Below are 22444 nucleotides of genomic sequence, written 5' to 3' on the forward strand. Positions count from 1 at the left end.
TGCTCAACTTTCCAAGCATAGCAAACCATAAGCTATCACATGTCGACATGTGTGCCTCTTCAGACACCCTGGTTAGACTGTTTTTTTGTTTTTTTTACGTTAATCGGTGTGTGTTACTTTTGCAGCTGTGTTTTCATACATCATTGTGGTTTATTGGCGTCAAGATTTTCCAGATTTCAAGCCAATGGTAATTAGAGCTTCATGACGGACAGATATGGAAGTGATGTTTAGAGAAGACCTTAAAAAAATATTAAAAACGTATCAACGCTGACAGATTGTATTAGTTTTAGTGTGTTTCTGTGATGTTTGTTTACCCATTCCAAAGTTGTAATTAACAGAAAGTATCCGGACAGGGCCTGACTCACAGCAGGGACATCGTTGTTAGCAGCACTAACTAGCAGATAGGGGGAAGCAGAGCTGAAGGCCCCTAGGAGCAGTAAAGGGAACCACTTCAGCATTTTAAAACTTTCACAGCAGTCCAGCTGCACTCTTGGGTTTTCTGTGACCCATATCTGGTGATTAACACATTAAGTTCACACTTATTATGTCGTTGATCATTTCTCCAAAAACTTGCATCACATAAATTGTAAGCAGAAAAAAAAATTTCCTTTTAGCTTCGTAATAAAAAAAAAACAGCATTCAGAGCTGTTCCATATGAAATGTGAACTTGTTTGTCTTTCATTTTCTTGGCTGATGAAATTGTCTGCTTGTTTAAACCGACAATGAAATGTTCTTATATTGTAACACTTTCATTATTGCAACATGAAGAAAATTAAATATCAGTCAGAGGTTTAGCTCTCCACATCATGTGAAATATAAACCTTGATGAAGTGGCTTGCTATTTGATCAATGAACAAAGTACATTTTATGCCTTTGATTAAATACTTAAAAATTGCTGGAGGTTCAAAACAGACTTATTCACTCACTCCCCTCCTACATCCTGGATTCTTGTTTTTCCCATCCCCTTTTTGTTCTCTCCGTCTTCACATCTTGCCTAGTGGCAGGTATTAATTGAGGGACCCTTGTTATAATAGGTTCTAATTGTTAATCACACAGCCTTGTTAGAGAGCACTCTAATTGTAATTATAGAGGCTCGTTAGCCAGGGTCCTGTCATTAATTAGACATTGTGACCTCGGTAATTTGCTGGAGGCATACATGTATGTGCCAGTAATTTTCTCCAGCTGGGTAATGTCTGGCTTTCAGGAATGAAAAAAGCTGTTTGCCTTTCATCTTGAACCTAAAATGAATTTATTCTTTACATAATCTATTGTCCCGTTGGTGAGTTAGTACAAAAATCTGGTTTAGTAAAATTAGGAATGACCTCTGAGCCATTTTGGACCTTCGTCTCTTTCCGCAAGCTTTCATTTATTTAAGAGGCTAAACATTAGTTTTTAGTTGAACACAGTGACACTGATACACTAACAAGTCAAAATTTTATAATCTGGGTTTCCTTTTGTAAATATTTGCTAGGGAATCTATTGATTTCTCACTGCGCAAAACAAAATATGTAATAATAAATGTGTGTATTCCACCTAACCTGTTCCAGTGGCAGCTGTTGTAAAATGTAAAGAAGGGAAAATAAAGACATATTGACCTATTTGCTCTGAGTAGATAAGAAAAAACATTTATTTTTATCTGTACAATTGTCTCTTGGCTATCAAGATGAAGCTGACTTGTGTTTGTACTTTGCAAACTTTGACTTTTGCTAAAAGATTCAAATGAGCAAATGTCAAGAAAATCTTTCTAGGACAGTTAAACTTTATTTCAAGATTATAAAAGGTTCTTCAAATTATGTTAGTTTCGAACACAAGAAAACTAAAATCAATATTAACTTAACCATGTTCAAGCTGCAAGTCAGAAAACCAGGGATTGCTAACTGTTCATTGTGTTCACTGACCTGGCTGACTAGTATATGGAATAAACATTGTAATAACTTGTTCTCCACAATAGAAGATAATGTTTTTGCCAAATTTAGCTTTGAATAGCAGTACTATTTGTATATGTTAAACTCAAATTCAAAAATACTGTATTGTAATTTCCCCAGAGGGAAATTAAATAACATAGCAAACCATCAAATCATCATAAGTGGGAAAAAAAAATTTCAGCAACTCCTATTAATATTTTCCAAAAAGTAGCCTTGATGGACATAACATCTTTGTAGCTGTGAGCTCAGCAGGAATGAAGCTTGGGCACACTTTGACAAATTTAATTTCTGGACACAACAACCTATAATTATTCTTTTTTGTGTTTGTTAAATATGCACAACTATTAATTGTGCAAAGCACAACTTAGATGTCTACCAATTTTACGTTAAACTTAAATTTAACCTAAAAATACAGTTTAGATTGTGTTAGACATATTTTCCTCTTTGGAAAATTGATGAGGAAAGTATATATTTTTAACTGCGTGTTGTCAGGATTAGTTGTAGCTTTTCAGTGTCATAAGGAACTTCATTCCATACATGGGATCTTATTTTGGAGCTGGGAGGGATTGCTTGTTTGGAAACGTTAACAAAGGTTGTGGACGTTATGGCCAGATCATGTAGTTTAAGTTATATTGGCACTAAAAACGATGTGTGCTTTGAGTGAGAATGAGCTGCTGAACAGGGACATTTTAAGTAGGGGCACCATATATAATTGAACCAAGGCCTGCTAACAGTCATCTTCCATAGCTTAGAATCTACCCAGTGAAGTTATGAAGCATTTACTGCCGACGCCAAGAATTTCTAAAAAGGATTATATAAAAAAATCCTGTTGCATTGTGTCCAGTTTGGTCCTGGACTTCCATATTCTTTGAAAAACACACTTTTATTAAGTTCTCAGTTTTGACATTTATTTTTTAGACTCTTGAGTCTAACTGCTAACTTGAGGCTATCATCAGCTCCAGTAACACTTTTTGGTTTTTAGCCCCAAGAATGTTCAGAGCCGTGTAGAAAAATATGACACATTCCCCACAGGAAATGACCTCATCGAAACTGAATTCCTTGTAGTTAAGAATAACAGTTGGTAACCTTGCATTGCCATAAGGTGGTGGTGCAAAATAATTAAGCAGTAGTTTACAGATTCTATTGTTTTCAGACACAAACGTTGATGCAACTAAAGTCTCTTTTTCTCTCCTCTCTCTTTTCAGGCACTTCCTCTTTAAAACAGGTACAGGCACCACTCCTCTCTTCTCCACAGCTACTCCTGGCTACACCATGGCTACAGGCTCCGTTTACTCACCTCCCACCAGGCCATTGCCAAGGAATACCCTGTCCCGTTCTGCCTTTAAGTTCAAGAAATCCTCCAAGTACTGTTCGTGGAGGTAAGATGAAATGTTAATTTGTTTCTTCTTGTTTTTTACATCTCTTCAAGTTGTTCAGTTTGTAAGAAAAAAGCCAGTTCAGTTCAAATAAACCGTCACCCTGGCCCGTCTTTCCAACATTCCTCAGAAATCCTTTTATGTTGCTGAATGAAGAGCAGCTCATGCACCTTGAGCTCATGTCTCCCGTTCAGTCCTTCAGTCTTTTCATTGGCCCTAATGGTTTTATGCACTCCTGGTTTTGCAGAATTTGCAACATTGCATTTGTCTGACTATATTGGTAGCTGTGAATGCTTCATATTGGACTCTGTTTCAACAGTAAAACTGAATAAATAGTTGTAATAAACGTTTTTGTTTTGGCTCATAATTTGTTTCTTAGCCTAATGTCTGTTAAATGAAATACATTCAAATAAATTGAAGCACTGTTGGAACAAGGAACCCACTTTGGGTAATTTTACTCTTGGTGAAAAGAATATTGTCCAAGAGATTAAGTCTGAAAATCTCTTGACTCTTGGACAATACTTTACCCCCTATCAGTATAGGGAGGGTAAAGTAAATGACTAAGAATACATTTAGCCCCTTAAGGTCAGCGTTTGGTGGATGGATCTTTTGCTGTAATCACAGAAGTATCAGATTGCTCATGAATCAGCTCTTTTCAGCTCCGTTCACAAATTCTCAATAGGACTGACATCTGGGCTTTGAGTTGGCCACTCTAGAAGAGTTGCTTTGTTGTCTTTGAACTACTTCTGTGCTGCTTTTGCTATATGCTTGAGTTTGTTGTCTTGCCAGAAAATACATCATCCAAATTCTCTAGCAGAAATAATATTGAGCCTCCTCTCCATTGTCGAGTTTCACTCTAGCACATTAACATGGTTCGGATCTAGCCTAGTTGGGTTTCTCCATTGGCATCATGTTCATCACAGTGTGGGTGTGAATATGGACAGATACGTAGAGTGTCTCAAAGAAGATGTGGTCGACGTTCCATTCTTGGACGGCCAGCTTCTCTGAAACCTCTTGGTATATTTGTTGTGCTTTGGCCTGTCTAGTTTATGCTGTATATGACCTTTAATTAATAAAAGGTTTGAATCTCAAAGTTTGACTATGGAGTTATTGATTTGCAGCTTGCCATCTTGCCAACTAATATGGTCTCGTCACATATTAAATCTGGTGGTTGAGATTTTGTTGTTGACGTAAATCAACAAATGCCGTTTGCTGCCAGTCAAATTGCTTGCACGCAACACCCAGCTGGGATTGGCTTATACCATCACTGAGTTGGTTCCAGAAAACTGAACACAAACCAATCTGCCCATATGTGGAAAAGAAACATCAGAACATCCTGCAGGATATTGGCCAGCCTTGAATACAAGACCTTAAAACTAATCAAACTGTGGTTAGGTGCAGTCTGCCCACAATTTGCCCTTTCTACAAGGGCATAGTTGGGAGACCACATCTGAATACCTCTAATCTACCAAAATGAGGTTTTGGTGTGGCTTAGCCAAAGCCTGGATTTTTTTCTAGCCCATTTTCTGATTAGTACTTTTCAGTGAGTTGTTTCTAATATTCATGTTGTAATAATAGCAAGTTTTACTGTTGACACAACAGACCAGAATCTTTGAGAGGTTCTAGTCTTGTTTTGTTTTAACAAAACCTATTTTCATGAGACATGTAAACTATAATAAAAATTTCTAATCCTGTTTATGATACATAAAATTGTGCCATAATTCCAGTCATAGTCATGGTGCCATAACCTTTATCTTTCTTACAGGAGGTGACAGTTTGACATTAATCTTGTTCTTCCTTGTATGTCCTCAGGTGTACAGCCCTCAGTGCAGTTGGTCTGTCTGTACTTCTCTCTGTTCTGCTCTGCTACTGCATAGGTAAGATGAAACACAGTCTTCTTCCTAATACAAAACACACAACTGCAACCCAAACAAATGTATAAAGGGAATGGACAGTGAATGCACACATCTGCTTATCTTGCAAAGCACTGAACCGCATGCTGCCAACAGCGTGCAAATTGACATATGTGAGTGTGTGAATGTGGGCTGGAGTGTGAAACCATTTGGAGTTGTCAACAAGACAAGAAAAGCTCTATATAACCGCAGCCTTATTTCCCATTCTGTCTGTCCTTTGTTAAGTCCACCTCATCTTTCTTCTGCTCTTGAGTTTCATCCTCTCAGGCCCCAGTTGTATTCCACCATTCATCTTCTCTTCCTGCTGCCGTGGTTGGTTGTTACTTTGTGCTGTGAAACCAAACAAACATCCAGGATCTCGCTTTTCCTCTGTGGTACCTTCCCGTTTTCTTTTGTCATGGCCTTTCTTCTTAGTGTAGTGTTCTAGGCTAATATGTTGGGCAGACAAGATTACTTCCTACTTATCAAAATACAGTTGAAGCCTAAAATTCAGATGCATACAAATTATTTATGTGTACTAAATGTCAAAATAACAAAGGGGAGACTTTTTTTTTAGATATTCTCTGCAGTTTACCTATGCAGTACTGTTGCAGTATTAAATTCATTGAAAAGTGATGCAGCAACATTATTTTCACATGATGTCTTGTCTGCCTGTGGCAATGAAACAAAGTTCTTCCATTAAATTTTGAAGAGTCTTTAAATTTATATAACTGACATTTGCTGGTGCAGCATTGATATTTCAGCCTTTTCAACAGTTCAGTCTGGGTGGCTGTAGTCGCTATTAGGTTGGGACTGAATTGTGATGTCTAATAATATGAAGTTTCCTCAGTAATTACTGCAGATAATTCATCTCAAAAACATTTCTACTTTTGATTCAGATGATTGGAATTGATTGTGTGTTTTTATTGTTTCTCTTTTATTCTTGCAATTGGGATTTTGAAGCTTGATAATAATGTGTAGGTTCCAGCCAAAAATGAAAAAAAGACTCAACAGAAATCCAGGAATTCAAAATAAGGAAAAGAATTGATCTCTTCCTGTTCATTGCTTTAAATGGTCAGGAAGTTTTGGGTCGTTTTAGCTCGTTTGTGAGACAGACTTGAAGGATCAAAATAAAATGAGTCAAAGAGAGATAAAAGTGGTATTTATTTTAAAGGTCATTGATTCCCAGAATGAACCAAACCAATTATGATCGCCGCTCAGATGGTCCTTGAACTTAAAAATCTCTTGCCTTAGGCTGGGGGGTGTGTGTGTGTGTGTGTGCGTGTGTGTGTGTGTGTGTGTGTGTGTGTGTGTGTGTGGGTGTGTGTGTGTGTGTGTGTGTGTGTGGATGTGAAGCAAATGTGTCCGTATTTCATCAGCTATATCGTTGGGTGTGTTTTAGGCTCCCTCGTGCAGCATTGTTATTTTTTTTCTATTGAAAGCATCTGTTGAGGCTTTCCTGGGATTTTATGGTTGACAGATGCACACACTCTTGACACACCAACACACACATATCTGTTTCACACACTGGTGAACACACTCATGTAAAAACAGATTTATGCAGCTATCCGTACACTACAGAGACACAAGAGAACAGGTGAGAGATTTAAAACCACGCACATGAACACAAACACAAAGAACAAGTTATGCTCTTGAGGGGGGGTTGAACATTTTGATTGGCACATGCATTCAGCTCAAAAACACACACACGCACACATACCCCCCAACACACGCACACACAAAGAGGGAGAAAAAAGGGAGACTAAAAAAAGAGACAGAGTCTCTGGTCGAGGCAAATTGACAAAATGACAATATTTGATTCATATTTTTCATAGCTGCTTTTGTCTGTGGTTTATGCAGTGTGTGTATATATGTGTGTATATGTCTATGTCTTCCCAGAGGCCTCTGTAAAAGGTGTATTTGAGTTCATATGTCCCCTTTATTCTGAGTAACTGGCTTATTCAATTAATTTGTTCTTTCTCAACAGTAAACAGCTGTTTTATGTTGAAAATGGACAAGAGTGGAAGTTTAATAAATCATCAAGTAATTTCAGATAGTAAATTATCCCCCCTTTTATCCATCTATCCTTAAAAAATGTTCCTATTTGACATAAGTTTCTTCACATACATAAAAACTTGTGATCTATATAACTAAACTGCACATAAGTTAAGTTATATCCCAAGAAAAAAAACAATTATAGCAAAATCCAGACTTATTTCATGTGACTGAGGTCAAACTGTTGTGTTCACAGTCAAACAGACTTTAAAAAAAACTGGAAGAAGAGTTTAAAGGAAATAAACAATATAAAAAAATCTAAGAAAGAAGTGGCAACAATTTATCCATAAGTTAATATAAACGAACCTCTTATTTTCAGACCTCTTATTTAATCATATTTTCAAAGTCAGTGGTCTTTATTGATACTCTTGTGGAAAAGAACACAAACAACATTTTAGTCCATTTTTTTACATTAACAACGATTAAACAAAATTCTCATGACAAGAAATGTTTCAAGATAAATGATGAACGATGTGATAAAAGCCCATCCATAGTGTCCCCATTTAAAGATACCTACATCAAAGTGCTACCGTTTTTTAACAGTTTACTGAATGATATCTGTCATGATAAAGTAAAAGTAACTGAAACAAGAAGTTCCTAAAAGGTACCAAAGGTTGTGTGATTACTGACCAACCATGCTTAAAGGAGAGATAGGTGGCGCTTTTTCTAATGATGACGTGCATTACATCATCACTAAATAGTTGTATATTACAACTATTATAAATGATTTGTTTGTTCATTCATTCATTCATTCATTTATTCGTTCATCCATTAGAAACAAATGGCAACATACTCAACATTTTTTTCATTTACTGGGAGCATTCATGAACCTGTTGGTTATTTATTCATTTGAATCCATATGTAAATTTAACTAAGCAGAAATTTAATCTGAAAATGTGCTTTAAAAAAATTGCTCCATTGGTTACAATCTAGTATGACAGTTACCATGGCCAGTAATCCTCTTATTTTCTCCCTCTCAAACAAACACACACACGCACACACTCCCCACACACACAAGTCTCTGTTTATTACCAAAGACTCTCCCATGGCTCTCTGCTCCTGCCCTCACCTGCGAAGGGTTAAAGCTACCTGGAGCTGCAGGACTTTAGTGCAATGAGGGAAAAAGTGAATTTGGAATAACACTGAGGATTCACAACGGTTACTGTCTTTGCTAATGTACTCATGTGGAATCGGCTCCCCTTTCAACACCCCACAATCAAAGCCAAACTGATTTGCTTTTGCTTCACGGTTCTGTCCTGTTCAAGAAAAGAGTCAGAATATATTTCTGAAGTTGGAGTACCTCAGAGCAGCCAGCGAGGCACCTTGTCTCTGTAAGGAAGAGCTGATGCTGCTGTGACTGAGCTGATTCTGTACACCAGCTTGATATTTTAAAATGACAAATGTTTAAGTTAACCTTCCAGACCTACACTATAGGAAATGATTGATATAGTTAATTGCTTTTTAATCATACATGGTGTTATGCCGTGTATGATTTATCTCCTTTCAGATCGTATTTCCAGTAAACATGCAAACACAACCACCCACATTAAGGATCACTTGGTCTTTTCACATCATACAAGTCAATCCTTCAAGATCACAGGCCTTGTCTGCTTACACAGCATGCAGAGATTGTGGAAATAAAGGATTGTTGCTTATAACATGAACCATTCACTGCTTTAAAAACAGGCAAAGTTATTGTGCACTTTGCCCAGCATGGTTTATCTGTATACCTTAATTTCCTCACATTTACACCTATGCAACACACTTTTTACAGCTCCAGAAAAATAGAAGAAGCAAGAAAGGATGCAGTGTAACAACAGCTTTAGCATCAGAGAGCAGTTCCTGCTAACTACTGTAATTCAGTATATGATGAGTTACATACTGCATTCTTGCACTTGGCACCTCTCTGAATTGAAAGCAGCCTTCTTTTCTAGGACCTGAGAAAAACAGAGCTGGTACCTTGAAACAAACACAATTAGTGGCCAATATGTGTGACTTTACTCTTAACAGCCCTCACATATTTAACCCCTCCTTTCAAATCTTTTGTGTAGTGTTCAGTAGTGTCCTGTCAGTGTGGTGGTTTTGGTCAGGCCTGTCAGTCTCACATTAGTTCTTTTTATTTTCAAGAACAGGGATGCCATTGCACATCTCTTGCACTCACTTGCTTTTCAACTGCACATCAGGGGGAACTCAGTCGGAAGTTTCTTCCAGATGGACAACGTGTGTTTCTGTCTCATTTAATCTTGCCTGAATGGGAGACACAGTTATTTTCAGCAATTATTGTTGCTTTATATTAGAACCATCTGTTGTAATGCTGTATACAATGGTGCTACTTTCAGTGACTTCAGCAAACGCCTGAGAAAGTCGGTTGGTTGTGTGCGCTACAGCTACCTTTGAGCAGAGCAATTCTCTTAGTGCACATGGAGCAATTAACTTCTAAGATAAATTGACACTGTCTAAAGCTTAATTATCGTTCCAACCTTTTCTGGGTATGTCCTTTGAAGAGTAGTGATAAAGCTTACAAAGGGCAGAAAGGTAACATGCAATGCATAGAGTGAAACAGAAAAAGAAACAAGCAACTCTGTTCATCATGTGGCCACGTTGTGGCCAGAAGGGTAGTTCAAGGTCAACACAGGTTGCACTAAAAATATGCAATATATTAAAAGAAAAGTATTTAGGCCAGTATTTTCAGACTTAATGAAGCAGGTCTTAGTTGGACAGCACTCTGTACAACATAAACAGACCTAGTAAAAGGAAAGTGCACCTTTTCTTCTTTTCAGCTCCAATTTTCTTTTCTTACACTTTATTACTTGATTATGAAAAAAAAAAAAAAAAGCCTAAAAGGTCACTTTCTTTGCACCTTGAATGTAAATAAAGGAAAAGACTTCTAGAAATAGGCAAACCAAGTGATGGATTAAATATTATAAACCATTTTTCAAACTGATCAGATAATAGTTGATAACAGTTTTTTTTTTCTTAGCACTTCAGCACAGAAAGTGAGATAACAAATGTGTTTCCGAAGGAACAGGGGAGGCAGAGACTCTCCAGTGACTCGTCTTTAAATTTCATAACATTACTAATATTTCTCTACATGTGGTGGAAACTTTGACAAGAGTTTTTTTTTTTAATCTGGGTTCATTGTGCATGTAAGAAGGCAGGTCAACTAATTATTACAAAAAAATAAACCCATGCAGGTCCAATTTCTACATTCTAAAGGTTATTGTCATTATCAGTCCAATAGAACTAGACTGGTAATGTTGAGCTTTCTTAATAATGTGAACAAAAGCATGTAAACATAGACAAGAGAAAATAGAAATTCATTGTTTAATACTGCTGGACTGACAAGGCATAGCAGAACAACAAAGCCCCTCCCTGCTGCTACTTTTTCTTAAATGCCACACTGGGTCGACTCTTCATCAGCGGACAGCAGAATTCATCATACATAATGTTCTGCTGAAGGGAATCCTAGTTGGAAGTGAGATGTGTATGATTGAACGGAAATAGACCTTGCTGGTGTGGATGGTTCTGTTCAATCTGATGGGTACAGAATCACTTTTCTCCCTTTTTGTTCTTATCGTTCCATTTCCTCTCTACACTGTTCTCCCTTTGCAATCATTTTGTTCCTCTCTTCAACCCATCTCTCTGTTTCTCTTTTGGCCTTTGATTGTATTACCCTCCACTGTCCTGTCTGGCCCTCCCTCTGCTTAACTCTTTTGTTTTGCTTCACCTCTGCAGCTATGCACTTGTTCGGTTTGAACTGGCAGCTTCAGGAGAGTGAGAGCTATGGAGCGTTTGAAAACGGGGGAGGAGGAAGAGACACAACTCCCAACACCTTTGTACTCTCTACAGACAATGGTGAGTCCAGCTGAATTTAAACGGCTTCCTCTTTGTTCAGACAGGGAGACTAATCAACGTTTTCATTTGAACTATATAAAAGATAAAACCTTTGACATGAACTTAAAAAAAAATTTTCACCAGAGGTTTATTTGGAAAAACATCTGCCTGTTGTGTTGTAATTTTACTCATTTTTAATTAGTAATGATGGAACAGCTGTGATCTTTTCAGCCAGATCAATGCGTTTAATTGTTCCAGTTAAAAGAGAATGGTTTCTCTCCATAGTCGCCACATGCTTACTCAGGAGGAGGGATTGCTGTCAATTACAGAATGTAATTGCTGTTGACATCTTACACCAGTTGCCATTATAAAATCAGATGACTTTGATTGTTTTGAGTGGTAATCAGCACTCAGTTTGACGCTAGGTACTTGAATCCAAAAGTGACAATATGACTGGATTATACATTTATTAGCTTCGCCTGTTTGATTAAATGTTAACAAAAACAACAAATAAGTGAAATAAGCGTTTTAATGTCTAGAAGTGGTGAAGATAGCTTGCAGGCATTCAAAGAGAGCATCAGAATGGGGACAAAAATGTCCCTAATTGTCGCATGTTAAAAGTATATCTACTCTCAGGTTTACAGAACACAGGTCAGAAATTAGATCATGTCCAGTGAGAAACTGTTGTGGATAAAAGGGACAGACTGGTTCAAAATAACACAAACTCAACAGTGGTCCAGGTCTGTTAGAAGGTATTAAAACATTTCTGAATGCACAACCTGTCAGACCTAAAAGCAGATGGGGTAGCGTGGTAGAAGACCACACCAGGGGCCACCACTGTTAACTAAGAAACAAGTAACAGTAGCAGTTTGGAAAAGTGGTTCATGGTCCTATGAATCTCAATTCAGATGAGACATTCAGACAGTAGGGCCAGAATTTGGCATAAACAACATAAAAACATTGCTCAATTCTGCTTTGTATCAATTGCTGGCATCATAAAGGTGTCCGGGATATTTCCTTGGTACAAGAGATGAGCTCTAAAAAAAATAAATAAAATACCTCAACTTGACATCTGCTGATTATGTCCATCCATTTGTACCTATCTCCTGATGCCTACTTCCAGCAGGATAAGGTACCATTTTATAAAGATCAAATCTCCAACCACTGTTTCTTGCATAATTTTGAAAAATGTGCCAGAATTAAGGCAGTTCTGAAGCACAGGAGGGGTTAACTAAATATCAGCAAGGTTTACCTAATAAAGGGCAGGTGAGTATATATTAGAAGGACTGGATTAAATTAAAATACTTTTGGAACGGTTTTGTTCTACTAAATATAAAAGAGACTCAGAATGTGAGCTTTTTTACGCAGAAGGATAATTGTTACCATATTCCCTTTTGCTGTATTTCTTCTATAATTATTAGAATTCACATCTTAATTGAATTGGTCAAAATAAAAGAAAAAAACTAGCGATGAAACATCCAAGCGTATTACACTAATTTTATTGGTTCACATAAAAGTTTAAAGACTCTCTATGAGAATTGGGTAATCAGATTTTTACAATCACTTTCCCTGATGGGCTGAATATGCTGTGTTGCTTTGTAGATCACTTTTTCCATCCACATGTCTGAAGTTTGAAAGAGCCAGAACTGCTGCCTCTATATGCTTTACATTAAATGTCTTCATATCTGCTTTAAACAGGTTCTCAGCTGGGTGTGTTTTTGACTTTGCAGGCAAGATGTTTCTTCTAGAAAACAACACCATAGATACGGGAGAGTCAGACGTGGGGAAGCGAGTCATACAAGACGTCCCGCCAGGTTAGTTTTCACAGAAGCACACATGGACTGGAAATCTGTCACATATAGCCATCAGTGTGACTGATGCAGGTTCTGTATATCTGAATCAGTCTGATTGTTAGACCAGTAGCTATTTGAAAATGTTTTGTCATTGCCAGACGGTCAGTAGAACCTTTACCATGGAAAAACAAGACCCAAAATGAGATGTGTACTTTATGGAAGAGTAATGTACCCGGTCATGACGTAGCAGAATACTGTGACTTCCATCCCATAAATCTCAGTATGCACACTGACATACACTGTACTGTACGGCAACGCCTTAAAGTGACGCATACTACAAAATCATCACAAGACAAAATTCTCTTAATTTAAAATTGTGACAGCAGCTTAATTTTCCATTCTTCTAGTCAGTTATCATTTATCACTTATTAGTGATAAACATCTAACTAGTTACATTCAGTTGTGTTATTTAATTAAAACCTCAAAGTATGTGTGATTCATTACAGCTATTATAGCAAATTTGTAATTAGAACTACCTCTGAAGTTCTCCACCATCACAAATTGCATTAAGTTGAATTACCTGCTGTAAGTTTTGTAAACAAAGTTTGTTGCTTTTCCACTCCCCTGGAGTTGTCACTGTGGGGACTTGAGGTTGACCTCATGCCGTGACGACACACTGATCTAATAATGACTTCAGAATCAGATCGAGATAGAAGCTCTTTCCTTTCCAACGTGAGAGGATTTAATCTCTCAGAGTACCTGATTTTAACCATTTGTGCTGAGAGATTATGATTTAACATTGAAATATAGTCAAAAAGATTGATTCAAATTTAGAAAAGTTCAAATGTAACTTCATGAAATTAGTAACATTACTTTGATAAAGTAGTTGAAACTATTAACTAGTAAATTGTAACTTGTAACATTTTTAAAGAAACCTACCCAACACTAGTGAGAAATAATAACTGTGGCCCTGTTAATCTGCCTCATGCAAATTAATTGAATTTATGGGTCAAATGGATTACAAAGCTTGAAAAATTACTCCCAACAAAAAATGCAAATAAGAAAAAAATCTAATTCTGTGGTAATTAAACTATTAAGAGTATCATTGCTTTTTACAACTCTTTTCTCAATATTTTGTTCATTTAAATACTGTCTGCACAGTTTGTTTGATATGTGAATCACAGTTAAATGACTTTTCCTCATTGTTTGTTTCCTATCCAAGGTGTGTTTTGGAGGTCCCAGCTATATATTGACCAGCCACAGTTCTTGAAATTCAACATATCAGTCCAGAAAGATGCACTGGTTGGAGTGTATGGACGGAAAGGCCTCCCACCATCACATACACAGGTTGGTCACCTGGACACCTCAGACATTAATGGATGTGTCCTGTAAAAACTATTTTGCTTACATGATGTGGTGAAATGTTTTTACACTGCTTTAGACTGAGCTTAATTCTATCTTAATAATAAAAAAAAAAAAAGCTACTGAGGACTTAAAGGAAAAAAGTTAGACCTTCTCCAAAGCATCATGTTGAGGTTCTCGTTCCTGCCTAAATAATTCTTCATTTTCACCTCAAATCAACAGCTATACGTTTGAAATGTCAAGAACAATGAGTGTTTCAATTGAGATTGAACCCAGATACTCATCAAAGCTTGCTCTTTAATGGATAAACCGGGCTAACACAACATTAGCTGCTGGAATGGCTCTAACCTCAGTTTATAATTTGCAAACCATGCTTAAAACACCATGTCAGGAAACCAGCCAGTTTATATAAGCGCTACCATTTTTAGACAAAAACAGTGATCAAACATCCAATTAGAATTATGGCGGGAGCATGCTGATGGCTACAAAAAATGTCAAGTTACTTTTTAACATGCTGAGCGCCATTTAACCAAAACTTAGTGGGGATGTTTGTATAAATATGTTTGAATTTGGATTGATACATTTGACTGTGTGGGGATTAGAGGAAATCCACATTAAATCTGAGAGCAACCAAACACTTCAATCCTCCCTCCGCAACGTTTGTTGAAGATTTAGTGTGCAAAATTTTCACTTTGCTTACACTCTAAAATCTCTGAAGACTTCCAGTGTGGTCTGCAATCTGGGAAATTATGGGACTTGATTTAATCTCTTTGAAAGTATGGAAAAAATACAATAGAATAGAATAGAAGTACTTTATTCATCCCAGCAGGGAAATTACTTTGCAGTTACAGCATAGAGACAAGACACAATAACAACTACCACTGAGTAGTAGTTGTCTATAAAATAAAAAATAAAAATAAAATATAAAATGCTATGAATTGTGAAAATATAAAATGCTGTTAATATAAAAAACAACTTAGAGCAGTCCTTGCAAAGATTCAAAAAATGCAGATATGTATATTTAAACATATGTACAGCAAGTGTGCCACAGTGCTGTTGTGCAAAATTGGACTGATTAATGCAGAACAATGATTTAGCTTTTATTGTACAGTGAGATGGCATGTGGCAGGAAGGATTTCCTGTATCTGTCCCTACGACAGCGGAGCTGGAGCAGTCTATGTGAGAAGGTGCTCCGCTGTCTGTCCACTATGTGGTGGAGAGGGTGCTGTTTATTGTATATATAGTATAGAAAATATTTGTCTTTATAATTCCTACCCAATTACCTAAATCTTGTGTTCTATCTTCCTTTTTTTGTGTCCTTGCTTCCTCTCTTGCTTCACCTTCCTTTGCTTTTGCCCATCCTTCTTTTTTCCCCTTATTTCATCCTTGTATCATTTCAATCTTCCTTACTTGTGACCCTTTTTTGCTTTATTTTTTTTGATCATTTTCTTATTTCTTTCCCTCCTTCTATGTGACATTACTTTTTTTCTTTCCATTTTTTTATGTTTCCCTCTGTCTTTCCAGTTGTCCTTCCCTTCTTTAGTTCTTTTTTTCCTTTGGTGTTCTACCTTTCTGTCCTTCGTTGTGTAAAAACCCCAGGTCTATCCCTTGTGTTTGTCCCTTATCTTCCTCTTTCGTACCTCTTGTTTCCCTCATCCCATTCTTTCATACGTTTCCTCCCTTCATTGTCTTTCCTTTCTGCCCTTCACTGAAAATGTGACAGCAGAGCTTATGGTCTAATTTGGGTTCTCCACAAAGACGGATCAAATTCACACTAGAAAAACACAAAATTGCTTATTTTAAAATACTTCATGTTCTAGATGGTTTGCTTTAGTGAAAAACATTTTAAAACATTGAATCATCTTACATATGCGCTTTGAGTTGTGCTATGATTGAATAAAACTGAAAGAGGAAACATTAAACTTTGTTTCCTGATTTAGTGGATTGGAACTCCAGGGATGTAAGGCTGCAAAAGCAAAGCATAGTTGGGAAATCATCTACATTTCAGCCCTTTGGAAAAAAGATTAGCATTCCTATCAGTGTTAGTGTGCTCCTTCTCCATTTCCCACACTTCTCCTGCTTAGAGTCATGTTGTGCATTAGTGAAGAAAATGAATTTTATGGTTACTTATGTTGCTGTGTCTGAGATGAAAACTCAAACAGAAATGTTAACGCAGAACGCTGTAAATGACTACATGCTACTGATCTGACTATAAACGTGAAACAAAATGAAACACATTTGAAGGATACTTAATCAGTACTTCACTTAAAACTAAACTTCATCTGGAAAAGATTAAGGGTGTTACAGTTATGCTGGTCATAACCCTAAACTAAGGTAACTGCCAAATAATTACCTCCTCCCCCTTTCTTCTTGCCGAGCCTGGATTCTGTCTCAGCTGACATTGGATATGAGCCAGTGTACACCCTGGATAGGTCTCCATTTCACCACATGGCCATTACAGGCAGACATTCACCCACGCACACCGACATGCAGGGACACAGGAAACTCCCAGTCCACACAGAAAGACAGGCATAGTCACAGCCAGAATCATCTAATGTGCAGGAACGAGTGCTAATCGCTTCATCTGTGTTCCATCCCTCGACCCAGGTACCACGAGCAATAAGGAATACGAAAAATTAGTGTGAATTCATCATTATAACGGTCACATTTTGAAACCGCTTTAAGAAAGAAATCATGTTGAAAATGGGAACGAAGCAGCGGAAACCTCAGCGACAGCTCGATCTTTGTGTTTTCATCTGTATGTCTCACAATGATTTCGCCACATCAGAAAGATGACTGCCGCTGATTTGATGCCGTGAACAAACATCCAAGCCTTCAGTGAATCATTTGACCTTTCATAAGTTTAACACACACCAGAGCTTCTTTTTAAAAAAAAAAACCCAAATAAAATAACACTCCCTCTCTCAAAATGTCAAACCCTCCAATCTTTTTACTGAGTTCAGGTTAAATGTGTTATGTGATTTTAGTTGAAAGGGAAGCTGAACAACTTAATCTGCCTCTTGATTTGATGCACTTACATCCGTGCGTGGCCAAAAATAGTTTCCCGCAGCGCCACTCCTACTTCAGTGTTGGCATATTCCTAATGGATAAATAAGCATATACTGTACGGCCTTACCCTCACCAAATAGCCAAGTTCTCATTATTCCTTCTAAGTTTTCAGATTTAAGCTTTTAAATATATTAGTTTCTTAAAAAAACTTAACAGTTTCCATCTGCTTTGAACATTTTGATCCAAAGATTTAAACCAAAAGAAATGTTGGTTTTGAATGAATTCACACGCAAGTAAATGTGCAGCTAGTCAAATCCAAAAGCACCAAAGGCATAATAAGTAAACCTTTAGAGAATCAAATCAGTTTAGTGTTTGATGCCATATGCATAAATGGATTTAGATTTACAGCAATGTTAGATATACTTCATCTCCAGCTGTGCTTTTTGCTGAGGGGCTTTAGTTGCAATTAGATCCACATTTTTTGTAAGACACGTTTTATAGTTATATTTTGTAGATATTTGTGTTTTTTTTTTAATTGTCTCATGTAAGTTTGAAATGTTCCATCAGTGGTGGCACTGCTCTGGCCTTCAGGCAAAATAAACCACGATACTAAAACCCTAATGTTTTAAAGATGGAACGATGGAGGTATGGGGGAATGCCGTTTTTCTCCTCTTTCTTAACAGATTCTTCTTTGTTCTTGGTGCCCAGTTCATCATGGCCGCTTTACGTTCCCCTGGTGGAAACGTGATTCTCGCCTGGAACTCTCAGTTGCTTTAGCTTTACTGTGACTACTTCTTTCACAATTGACACGCCTTGTCCTTAATGATATCTATTTTACTAGTTGATGTGTCATTGTCAAAGTAATGCAGTTTAGTTCATTTCAGTTGTATTTATATTGCATCAAAACACAAGACAAGATGTCTCAAGGGACTTTACAGCACAAAACAAGTCCATTTTCTATCTAATTCAAGGGCTGTGAAAAAGATTACTTAAATTTCCTTTTTGTCACACATAAATGTTTTTCATATCATCAAACACAATTTATTGTTAGACATAGAAACCTGAGTAAATACAAAAAGTAGTTTTAAAAGGATAATTTAATTTTCTAAGGGGTAAAGAGCTTTCCAAAGCAACCTCGCCTTGTGAGAAAAAGTTATTTCCTCCTAAATCAAGTAAGTGGTTCTGCCAGCCTTGCCAGCAACAGCTGCCATTGAGTGTTTATGAGAAGTGGTAATAAGTGGTTCACATCACTGTGGAGACATTTTTATTCCTTTTTGTTGCAGATTTTTTAAAATGAATATTTTGGGGGTTTTCAAATGCTTAAGTCATTCAGATGTGGACTTTCTTGTTTGTGTTGAATTATTGTCCTGCATCTGATGGCTGGAGACTCTCCCTGTGAATTGTTGAGAATAGATCAGAGTTCTCGGTTCCATTAGTTACAACAAAACATCAAGATCCCAAAACTGCAACGTATTTAACTGTCAGAATGTTTTTTTTCCCCAAAGTGTTACACCAGATGTAGCAGGACAAGAATCTTCCAGAAAATCTCACTTTTTTTATCACAGAATTTTGCCGCCTCTCTCCTTCTTATTATTGTTACATTAACAGTGGCCTTACCTGAGAGAAGTGATGGGTACAGTGCTTTCCATGTTGTCCAGATTTCTATTATGAGTGATCAATGCATTCTTGGAGTAGTTCTGTTAGGCCAGCAACTCTGGAAAGCTTTTCCACTGTTTCATGTTTTTTCCTTTTGTGAATAATGACTCTTAGTGTGGTTCCATTGGGTCCCAAAGCCATTGAAATAAGTTGGTAGACCCTTCCAGACTTATAGTTGTTTGTGACTTTTTCTTATGTGTTCTTGAATCAGTTTTGTATTTACTCAGGTGATCAGACAGGTTTGAAATTGAATTTTATGTAAACGTTTAAAACATTGAAATGAGACAAAAACAGCAGAAGTAAAACAAATCTGTTGAGTAAGCATTTTTCCTGACACCAAATTCACAAATAAATTCAGTCCATATTGATTCAGTTCATTCTGATACAATTCATCCTACAATAGGAGTAAACTATGGTTCAGTTAATCCAGCTATAATACAATACAATGAGACAAAGTTGGTTAAAAAAATGCCAGTTAATAATAAGTTGTTTGAATTGAACTGACTAATTGACTTTGCAGCAATCCCACATTCTATAAATAAGCTATGGATAAGCAGCCATCTGCCTTCACTGACTGGAAGTGAAGGGGGAACCCAGAAAACATGGAAGCACTGGGCCATGAGTACATTCATTGGGAAAGAAAAGGAGAAGACAGAGCCTTTGGAAGCCAACACTCAGAGAGTAGAGAGAGTAAAAAGTTGTAAAAATAGGTGGTGGTAATGTCCTCCAGCAGTTGAATTCCATAGCAGCATAGCTCCAGAAATAACCCAACCTAATAGTAACCTAAGCCAGTCTAACTATAAGATTTATCAAAAAGGAAAGTTTTAATCCTAGTCTTAAAAGTAGCCAGGGTGTCTGCCTCATGGACTAAAACTGAGAGCTGGTTCCACAGTCTTAGCTGCCGCCAATTCTATTTTGAACTAGGAATCGTTGGTAAACCTGTAGTCAGGCAGGGGAAACTATCTTTTTACACTCTGTTGATGCGATTATAAGTCAGGCTAGAATTTTGACCATATCCTTATTTTAATGTGTTTTTTCCAGCTTAAAACTGCATCTCTTTATGCAGACTTAAGCATTTAGGTTGATGTATAAGTATTTGTTTAGAGGACTGTGTGGTCTAAGGAGATCAATACCTGAAAGTAAGATGTGCATTATTATTGGGCAGCTTCTACTCTAAAGGCAAAATGATGTACACAAAAAGAGATTTATCTTACTTCAAAAAGTACATCCCATCCATCCATCCATCCATCCATCCATCTATATCCACTTATCCCTGCTGAGTCGTGGGGGGCTGATACGTATATTCATTGATCATTGGGCAAGAGGACAAAGCAACACAGAGACACAGACACACAGGACAAACAAAACACCTAAGGACAACGTAGAGAGGGACACATTAACTTAGCCATGATTTTGGACAGTTTTGAGAAGACCACGGTCTTTGTATGCAGGGCAATCCTCCATCGCATGAAGTTAATAACTCCACTGTGTGACTACCCAGCCTGTGTCACTAACCACAGTGAGTAACTTGCTAGGTAGTTTGAACCAGTTATCTCAGCTGATAAATCCTCTTCCAGTGTAAATGGCTGGTTTGGTTGCGATTATCTGAGGTTTTCAGAAATGATGACATTGCTACAGATTATGATGTTCCAGAAACATATGTCGCCTTGGTGAGACTGTGATTTATCTGTGTTCTTTAAATAAAACAGAACAGCCACTGTCATGACCTAGCTTCAATTCCCACAGCAAAGAGACTCAAACCATGCGTAAAAGTTAGAAAACAATGGTTTGTCTTTTCTAAATATAAAATATCATATCAAGATGGTTCCATGCTGAAGTTTAAAACTAAAACAAGTCAATGGTATCATTGAGTTAGTCATCAAATATGCTTAAGGGAAAGCTAACTTTTTCCGCAGTGTTTTGATGGGAAGATTCACTGAAAATATATTTTGATTTTAGAAAGATGTTGCTGACTCAACTGGCCAAATCGATGTTCATCTGTTCCTGACTCGAAAGCATAAACATGCCAGCAGCCCTTCAGATCAGATGGAATAAACACAAAACATGCAGCTTGCAAGAATTCCTCAAAACCTCACTTCTTTCCTTTCTTTCATACAGCCCGGGTCACCAATTTTCTTTGTGTAATTGCTTTTTGGTTTCTGGTTTGTAACTGAGACTCTTTCCAAGAATTGCATTTTTGATGTGAATCACTACTTTGTTCAATTCCTGTTCAGATATTTAGGTTAATTCAATCCAACCCTTTACATTCCAGTCTAGACATGCACTCGCATTCAGATTCAAGTACATACAGTACAATACAATCCCTTTACTGTGTAGCACAGTTAAGGTCAGTAGAGAATGTAATGCCATTTGGTAAAACTTGTTTCTCTAAAGAAGCTCAGCATTGTATTGAGACACTTTGCAGCAATCCCTTCTCAAACATGTAGTGATGGCGAAAAGTTACCACTCTCTTTTAACACCAAAACACATACAGCAGGACAAGGCTCTGTGTGATTGGCCTTTAAAATTATGTGAGTCCTTTTGTATGTGCTAACACCTTCACAGACTGCTTTGCATTTTAGGCCCTCATACCATATAAATGTTGGATGATCCTGAGGAGCTCAATGGACACTCCGGAAGATTAGAAAATCTTCTGCATTGTGTTTCTATCAAAGTTATCATAGGCCTTCATACAGTCTATGAAGCCAATCTAGAAAGGGAACTTCTAGTCCAAGAGTTCCTTCACTTAAAAGCAAAGTGATGCAGTTTGTTTCCTCACATGCTCTTTCATTTTTAAAAGCATCTTGCTTACATTATATCCTTTATTCTAAAGTTTACATACAATTTTTTGGTATTTGGTCAAACTTCTTATGTAACCTTCCACAAGCTTTGCTAGACTTTTGGCCGATTCCCCATGACAGATGGTGTTTGTATGCAAGTGTCTTACTCTCACCTTTCAAGCCCAAAAATTACTTTGTGATGGAAAAACCAAAGCTGAAGGACTTTCTTGTCTCTCAGTCACTATGGTAGCCAATCACTTTGGCGATAAACGTCTTTTAAATCAGTGGTCCCCAACCTTTTTATTACCGCGGACCGGTCAAGACTTGGTAATTTTGCTGCAGCCTGGGGGGCTGCAGGCTTCATTGCCTCAGTTTGAAGGCTTCATTGCCTCATTAACGAGCCGGTCACCATATCATGCAGAGCGGGCTTGGAATGTGGGAATCACCTGCCGGGATTCTCCTGTCTCTTCTCTGGGCCTTTTCCCCTTCGCAAATAAACTTTCCAAAGACATCTGATCTGTTTCTTACTCATTTTACTGCTTGTGGGCTCAATGTTGGCGCGCAAGACGTAACCGAGAGAATCCGGTTTAAGGATTTTCAAAATAAAAGATCCTCCAGACTCAAATAATACATAAAATGGAAATATTTAATTATTTCTTGCGCGGCCCAACCTCCGGACCTCTCAACCCCCGGGGGTTTTAAATCATTTTTAAAACCCCTGTTTTAAATCATTTTAAAACAGGGATTTAAAAGACCCAAGAT

The 22444-nt window shown here is 37.3% G+C and overlaps 1 protein-coding gene across 11 annotated transcripts in view; it reads left to right on the forward strand.

Moving 5' to 3' along the window:
* The window catches only part of tenm3 (teneurin transmembrane protein 3), a 287657-nt gene that overhangs the window by 165064 nt on the left and 100149 nt on the right, over nt 1-22444 (forward strand). For all 11 annotated transcript variants that reach the window (XM_028017268.1, XM_028017271.1, XM_028017270.1 and 8 more), the window contains 5 exons: nt 3131-3304; nt 5114-5178; nt 10984-11103; nt 12813-12896; nt 14098-14222. In XM_028017268.1, coding sequence (XP_027873069.1) covers nt 3131-3304; nt 5114-5178; nt 10984-11103; nt 12813-12896; nt 14098-14222 — 568 coding nt within the window. The remainder of the gene's footprint in view (nt 1-3130; nt 3305-5113; nt 5179-10983; nt 11104-12812; nt 12897-14097; nt 14223-22444) is intronic.

The sequence above is a fragment of the Xiphophorus couchianus genome, chromosome 5 (assembly GCF_001444195.1).
Source record: "Xiphophorus couchianus chromosome 5, X_couchianus-1.0, whole genome shotgun sequence".
Classification (NCBI taxonomy): Eukaryota; Metazoa; Chordata; class Actinopteri; order Cyprinodontiformes; family Poeciliidae; genus Xiphophorus; species Xiphophorus couchianus.